The sequence below is a fragment of the Triticum dicoccoides genome, chromosome 2B (genome assembly GCF_002162155.2).
Source record: "Triticum dicoccoides isolate Atlit2015 ecotype Zavitan chromosome 2B, WEW_v2.0, whole genome shotgun sequence".
Taxonomy (NCBI): Eukaryota; Viridiplantae; Streptophyta; class Magnoliopsida; order Poales; family Poaceae; genus Triticum; species Triticum dicoccoides.
This window is the reverse complement of record NC_041383.1, coordinates 95069893-95077412: the sequence shown is the minus strand read 5'-3', so window position 1 is coordinate 95077412 and position 7520 is coordinate 95069893. Positions and strand designations below refer to the sequence as shown.

Sequence of the window (7520 nt, the reverse complement as noted above, 5' to 3'; positions counted from 1 at the left end):
ATTACGTTGGATTATATACAAACATCGAAAAACTTGGCAGATCCCTTCACAAAGGGTCTATCACGTAATGTGATAGATAATGCATTGATGGAGATGGGTTTGAGACCCACCGCATGAGTTGTCCATAGTGGTAACCCACTATATGTGATCGGAGATCCTGTGAAGTAGAAGTGGGAGACAAGCTGTTGGTCAGCTGAGAGGGGAGTATCCTTATTTTAATTATCCCACTCCGTGAAGATGCAATACTCTCCTGATCTGCATGGCAGGTTGATATTGAAGAAAATATGCCCTAGAGGCAATAATAAAGTTATTATTTATTTCCTTATTTCATGATAAATGTTTATCATTCATGCTAGAATTGTATTAACCGGAAACATAATACATGTGTGAATACATAGACAAACATAGTGTCACTAGTATGCCTCTACTTGACTAGCTCGTGAATCAAAGATGGTTAAGTTTCCTAGCCATAGACATGAGTTGTCATTTGATTAATGGGATCACATCATTAGAAAAATGATGTGATTGACATGACCCATTCCGTTAGCCTAGCACTTGATCGTTTAGTATATTGCTATTGCTTTCTTCATGACTTATACATGTTCCTGTAACTATGAGATTATGCAACTCCCGTTTACCGGAGGAACACTTTGGGTGCTACCAAACGTCACAACGTAACTGGGTGATTATAAAGGAGTATTACAGGTGTCTCCAAAGGTAGATGTTGGGTTGGCGTATTTCGAGATTAGGTTTTGTCACTCCGATTGTCGGAGAGGTATCTCTGGGCCCTCTCGGTAATGCACATCACTATAAGCCTTGCAAGCAATGTAGCTAATGAGTTAGTTACGGAATGATGCATTACATTACGTAACGGGCTGCGGGATTGAGCCGAGCCGAGGACAGAGCTATATACGTTGTCTATATTTTTGCTGCTCGGGAAAAAAATTAATGAGTCATTAAAACTGAACCGTTTCTGATTCTTTTGGATCGTGACGACTCGGACGTGGGGTTTACTCCCACGACCTACCCGGCCCACACTATATAGTCAGGCAGACATCTAGCCTAGCCGCAGCGGCTTCGTATGGTTTCTCACCACCGTTCCAGACCATTGCGCCGCCAAGCAGGTCTTCTCCATCCCTCCTTTCGGCGTGCACCGGGAGAAAGGACATCAGGCCTCCGGAATCCCGCCTCTCGTGATCCTGTACGGGAGAGGGGCGATCAGGTTTTTGGAGAGCGCACTCGCGCGACTGCTGGCAGCGGCGACTTCGTGAACGACGACTTCTTCCCCGACCTAGGCAACCTCATCCTCGACGACATGGGCGACAACGTCAACGCCGGCGGTGCTGCTCCCGCTGCACTGTATGTGATTCTATCTTTCCTGTTCGAGATCGTGGTAGAATTCATGTTTCTAGTATGTGCCCTAGATGTGATCTGTTCATCTACTATGCTAGCTCGCATGATTAGTTCAATCTCTGCTACTGTAGTCATGATTTATCTTCTGTTTATTCAAATTAAATCTCGTAGTAATTTGCTCATATTTCCAACAAGGGCCGCCCCTGTCTCTCTCTCTGCAAAAGAAATTAAAAAAACCTGGTAAGTACCACACGTGCGACACGAACACATGACAATTCCAAATGTTTTTTATTTCAAGTTCGGTGACGCGAGGATGGAAACTTTAGTTATCAAGCACGGCAACTTTCTCCTTCCCTTGAAGGGAAGGCTAGCCGCCTCCTCCTCCTTCCTCCACAAAAAAGTTAGGGTTTCCGCCTCCCGCCGTCGCCGCCGCAGGTCTGCCTCCTCTCCGATGGCCCTAGGGCCATGGGGGCGCGGTGGATCTCGGCAAGGGCCGGCGGGAGGGCTCCGTTTTTAGTCGTTTCTTTCAGTTTTGCTAGGGTTTGTGTCCTGCTCAGGAAGACGAGACGGCGGCGGCTCCCTGAAGATGGAATAAAGGTCTCCCCGCCTAGTCCCCGTTCCGGCGGCGCGTCTAGCACCGTTGGTGGGCGTGTGGAGGTGTGTCTCCGGCGGATCTATCTTTGGTGGATTTGCTCGGATCTCGTCGTTGTTGTTGTTCGTCTACTTTCGCGTGATCTTTTTGATCTACGTTATTCTTCATCTGCGGCGGTTGATGTTCTGGTGCGCTGGTCCTACGGGGCCTTAGCACGACGACTTTCCGACTGTCTACTACAACAAGTTGTGCCCGACTCCGGCGATGGAGGGGCGATGACGGCGGCGCGCCTTCGGCTCGCTTCAGTGCTGGTAGTCGTCGCTAGGTGGTCTATGGATCTGGGTGTAATTTTTATTATTTCTGGTATTCGTTGTACTGCCATGATTGAAGATGAATAGATCAAAAATTTTCTCGCAAAAAAAACACGGCAACTTTCTTTTCAGATGACAAGTTTCAGTCTTTTGTTTTATTTTTTCTTTTCGGATGGCAACTTTAATTGTAAAAAACGTAAGGCCCGAAGTGTTTCATGCCACACATGGCCCTTATCATTTGAAAAAATAAAATATGTATTGTCGGGCTGTAGCAGGTGAACAAACTAATCAGAAACGGAAGAAAGCCACCCCTCAGAGAAAGCAAGAAACCCGAAGGCCACAACACAACGATCCACGGCAAATTACGATGGCACCAAGAACCCCCTGGGACAATGCTGTTAAACTAAACTAAACCAAGCCTGGCAGTGGCAGCGTCGTTTCACCGTAGCAAATCACGTGCACACCATCGAGCCCTGGACCGCACGCTGGCAGCGGCCTCGGCGCAGCGGATAACGCCGGCCGCGCGCTCTCCGGTGGGCAAGTCAAAGACGCCACCCGCGTCGTCACGGAGTGAGGAGTTGGTGAGGCAAGCGAGGCGCGCGGGCCCCACGCCCCTGACGCCACCCGCGCCTAATCAGTCCAGCGAGCCGCGCCCACGCGTCCCCGGTGCGGCGGCGGGGCCCGCGCGTCGGCCGCACGCCGGCCCGTGCGCCGGGTCCAGGCCGCCCCCCGCCGCTTTGGCGCCTTCCCCTGCCCCCCCAGGCCTCCCTCCCAGCAGGCTCCCACTAGCCCTCCACCACCACCACCACCACCACCCGAAAGAGCTTCTCGAAGCTTCCCCGATTCGCCACCGCTCCCCCCACCAAATCCCCGACGCCGCGAGCCGGAGCTCCCCTGAGGAGGAGGAGTCGACGGCCTCCGGGTGGAAGCCGCGCCGGATTCGGTGCTGGGCTCTGAGGCTCCCCCAATCCATCCCGGGCGGGGGCCCGAGGGCTGACCGCCTACCATGGCCGCGGCCCGCCGGCGCCACGGCGAGCTCCGCTCAGGACGACCGCGCCGACCGTGCCCCGTATGCGCCCCCGCTCTGAGCTCGTCTCCCCCATCCACCCCCCGTTCCTGCTGCTTGTTTCGGTTGGTTCTGCTGTTCCGGATCAGGATAGCTGTTGTTGTACCTACCGTGTCACTGTCAGTATATGCGTTGGATCATGGCTTGAGTAGTGAGCGAAGAACGGCCCTGTTTCGTGATGGTTTCCCGATGGCTGGATTCGTGTGCTTACTCCAGTGGCACAGGCACTCACTGTGCAACCTACTTCTGTGGCCCTTCAGGGAGATTGACCACCAGCCTGTAGGGTTTCAGATCGGCACTAGTTCATAAATGTGCATACCCTTGTTCCGACATGCTAATAGTAATTTGCATCATGCTGTGTATCTTCGTACTCCCTCTGTAAAGAAATATAAGAACGTTTAGATCACTTAAAACGCTCTTATATTTCTTTACAGAGGGAGTACTTTTTTTGTGGAAGTGTCTTCGTACTTGTGTACTAAGGGAAGACACCCTTTTTTGCAGACCATACGGTTGTGAGCAGCTACTGACTTGGATCAGAGGCAAGTATAAGTACAATCATGTACTGTATTTCGTTACATGTATGCCATTACTGTTTCTGAGTTATGTGAATCTGTCAGAGTTGCTTAACTTTTTTCCATTGTTATGAGCAGATTCTGGCAACGATCGATCTCGCGCAGCATAGGGCTGGGCTCACCACTTTGCTGTTAGGAAGGGGGGAGCAAAGTGATTTGCTGTCTCCTTGTGATTGTGGTCCGCTGAGTGATGGCAGATGCTAGCTCAAGGACTGACAACTCAACTGTTGTAGACAACGACGGCAAGATTTATAGGGTAATCATGCTTCTTAATTCTGGGTTTTAACTGTTTCCCACTCTTTTTATCTAAAGAGGCTTTAAGTTGAACTCAGCTATGTAAGCACCTATGTCTTTACCTGCACCATTTTCTAGAGGTAAAATAGATAATTGTTATGCTTAATACCATGTTAGCACTTGAACTGTGAATCCTGCTGTGGTTGGAATTAATTGGTATAGCTTAACAACGGAGTTGATAATCTTAAGTTATATATCATTACTGTGGTCGGATTTGATAATTACCAGGACCTGGATTCTGGAGCTATAAGAGCTTGGCAAATATACTGCCGGGGGCATCTTCATGTTTTATAACAGCAGTAATGAATTGTTAGTTAAAACCAACCATTTTTACCGTACGATTCACATGCTGTTTCGCTTGCTCATATGGATCAGCTATGAAGCACCGATATGCTGTCACCTATACGGAGATACGAGTACGGGAACACAGGACATGGCAATTTCTAGAAACAGCAATACGGCAAGTATATATATAAATAATTAGTAAAATGGCATGTAATAGAGACAAAACATAATAGAATGCATGAGATGAGATCACAATACTGCCCCATTGGTTGCCTCCATGCCTCTTTTCAAGTCCTGAATGATCATCAATGTCTTCAATCCACATGGTGTATGCAAAATACATCATATATAATATTACTAGGCTTTGTCAATTTAAGTTAGACAGGTGTGAAAAGTCCAAACCAGTAAAGAAGTTGGCTTGCTGCCATGCTACTCCCCGCAGATGACATCTCCCTAGCAGCAGCAGCAAAACAGCAACATCAGCACACAATAGCAACTTAGCAAGCAGCCAAGCACCAAGCACATACGCATACACCAGCGTGCGCGCACACACAGAAGCGCCAGCAAGCAGCCAGCCAGCCACTCCAGGCGGCGGCTGTGGCGGAATCAATTACCTCGCTCAAGGCGTCGACGAGATGAATCGACAGGTCGGCGAGGCGATTCCAGGCGGCGGCGGCGGAATAATCAATTACCTCGCTCAAGTCGGTGGCGAGGCGAATCGACAGGCCGGCAAGGCAATTCCAGGTGGCGGCGGCAGGCTCCTGCAGTAGCCGTCGATCCAAAGCTTCCTCGTGCGGCAGAACAGAGAGCGAGAGAGAAAATGTTAGGGTTAGTCGTGGCTCGTGGGCTTCTATTGGGCTTGGGGCTGCGCTTAACATCCTCGCCGTATCAAGTCGTGTCCACAGCGTGTTGCCACCCATATTGAATTTGTTTTCCGTTCTTTTTAAATTGAAAATCATGACACCTCCAGGATACACTTATCGGCTTATCTGCCGCGTGCAGGACGCCGACACGGCAAATCCGTGCGTATCGGTGCTTCAGAGTGGATCAGCTGCCAACTGATACTCCAAATATGCCAAAGTTGTCAACTAAAGCGTGCAGTTCTTAGTCTGTTTTATACCTGTCAATTCTGTTCTGGTACTTGGAATGGAATGGTTCGGTACTGGAGCATTCCGGTGTTCCGTTCTGTCTTTTCATAATTCGTATGCATCTACACAGACATGATGCGCATAATATAAAAGGAAGAGAGAAAAAAAAGGCGACGAATGGACTAGTGTTTGGCCTGGCCTTTGTATCAACCTAGTGCACGCGGACCCATTGTAAGAGCAAGAAGCCCACAGTCAAGTCTCTGCAATGAAGTATGGGCCCATTCCCTGCCTCCTCCTGGCTGTCGCTACCATGTGGGATTGTACCACCTCGCCGAGGAAACCAAGATGCGGTGCGGTTGATGCCTTTATAAGGAAACTAGAGAGTAGCGAAACCAAAATGCGGTGCGGCTGACGCCTTTATAAGAAAACTAGAGTAGCGCAGAGGGTTGTAGTGCTGGTTGTGTCGGCTGGTACCGGTACAACTGGAATGGAAATGTTTAATCTGAACATTGGGTTTCAGACGGAGCAGCTGGAATCTTGTCTGGTATGGAATGCCAGCTTGTGCATACAATTTTGTTTTGGTCAAAAAAGGGAATTAATAAGTTTTGTTTAACTTACTCATTGATACTCTAAACATGCTCAAGTTATCTACTGTTTGCAGTTAGAACAAGGACAGAGTGGTGGGGCAATCATGGCTTCTAATTCTTCGGATAGGTCTGACAGGTCTGACAAGCCCTTGGACCAAAAGGTATTTTTTTCTTGTATATTTTTTGTTTCTTGCCTTTTTATGTTTTTAATTTCTTGTCATATTTGCCATATAATAGACACTGCGCCGTCTTGCTCAAAATCGTGAGGCTGCAAGGAAAAGTCGACTAAGGAAGAAGGTATCGCTATAAATCTTGCCCCTTTTTTCATTGCTCTCTTATGTTCAGAATTTTCTTTTTCTACTCAACCTAATTTAGTAATTTAACCTGATTCGAGCTAGATCTGTAATTTGAAAGGCAGCAGTTCTGCTTAAAGAATTAAGGAGTTCAGAGGTTCTGGGCATAGTTGTTTGTAGTTGTGTTGAAACAGGAAAAGGAAAGGAAACTCCCCTCGGCAAACCCTAGCGCAGCTGCGGGGGCTCCCCTTCCGCCCTTCCCTCCTCCCTCGCCGCCGCCAGAGGGCGTGGCCGGGTGAAGCCCCGTCGTCGTCGGTGGCGGGGAGTTCTTGTCTCCTTGCGTGGAGGATTCAGCGCGTGCCAGGTCATCAAGCCTGGATGCGGCGCTTCGCGTTTGGTGTGGCAGCACGGCGGCACGCCGGTGTGGGTTGGCACCGGTGCCGGGGTGGCGGTGTGACGGGGGACACGGAGGTGGTGCCTCCTTGGGGCCTGAGTTGGCGGTGGCAGCGGGATGCACTGACGAGTCCAGATCCGGCCTCAAGTGGTGCGGGCCGTGGGCGGCGCGGGTTGCGGGCGTCCACCCCTGCTGTGGCTATCTGCTGGTGGGAGTGGCGGCGCGACAGTGGTGGCAACCTCTCCTTCCTCTGCTTGTTCGGCTGGAGCGGCGGCCGGTGGCAACCTTGTTGGCTGCTGTTGACGGCAGGCTGGTGGTGGCAGGGGCGACCCGGGGAGGGAGGCAGGGGCCTCTTGGCCATGCCAATGCCAAGATCTGTAGCCAGATGGGTCGTGTCCCCGGTGGAGCGGCGGGGTGGCTGCGGCAAGGCCGGCGGCTGTTGACGACCCTTCCCTGCCTGGTGCTGACTGGTTTGGCCATCTTTCGGCCAGAGGGTTTGTTTTTGGGTCGAAGGAGGGGCCTTTTGCACTTCACCGGCCGTCGGTGTCCTTATGCCGTGGTGGCGGTCGAGGGGTGGTCTGGGTTCCCGGGGCGGTGGCCTTGGTGGTGGGAGTTGCGGTGATCGTGGACGGGGCTCGCATCTCAGGTGCGGACTGGCGGCCGGTGTTTCGGCAATCAGCACTGT

At 50.8% G+C, this 7520-nt stretch overlaps 1 protein-coding gene across 3 annotated transcripts in view; it reads left to right on the top strand.

The window, feature by feature from the left end:
- The first annotated feature begins 3033 nt into the window (after window positions 1-3033).
- LOC119362328 (transcription factor TGA2.1) overlaps window positions 3034-7520 on the top strand; it is a 7331-nt gene continuing 2844 nt past the window's right edge. The window contains exons 1-5 of one of the 3 annotated variants that reach the window (XM_037627532.1): window positions 3034-3325; window positions 3824-3861; window positions 3973-4150; window positions 6223-6309; window positions 6386-6445. In XM_037627532.1, the coding sequence (XP_037483429.1) occupies window positions 4085-4150; window positions 6223-6309; window positions 6386-6445 (213 nt within the window). In that variant the 5' untranslated portion in view covers window positions 3034-3325; window positions 3824-3861; window positions 3973-4084. Of the gene's footprint in view, window positions 3326-3823; window positions 3882-3972; window positions 4151-6222; window positions 6310-6385; window positions 6446-7520 lie in introns of all 3 variants that reach the window. The other 2 variants (XM_037627533.1, XM_037627534.1) reach the window with 2 other exon arrangements.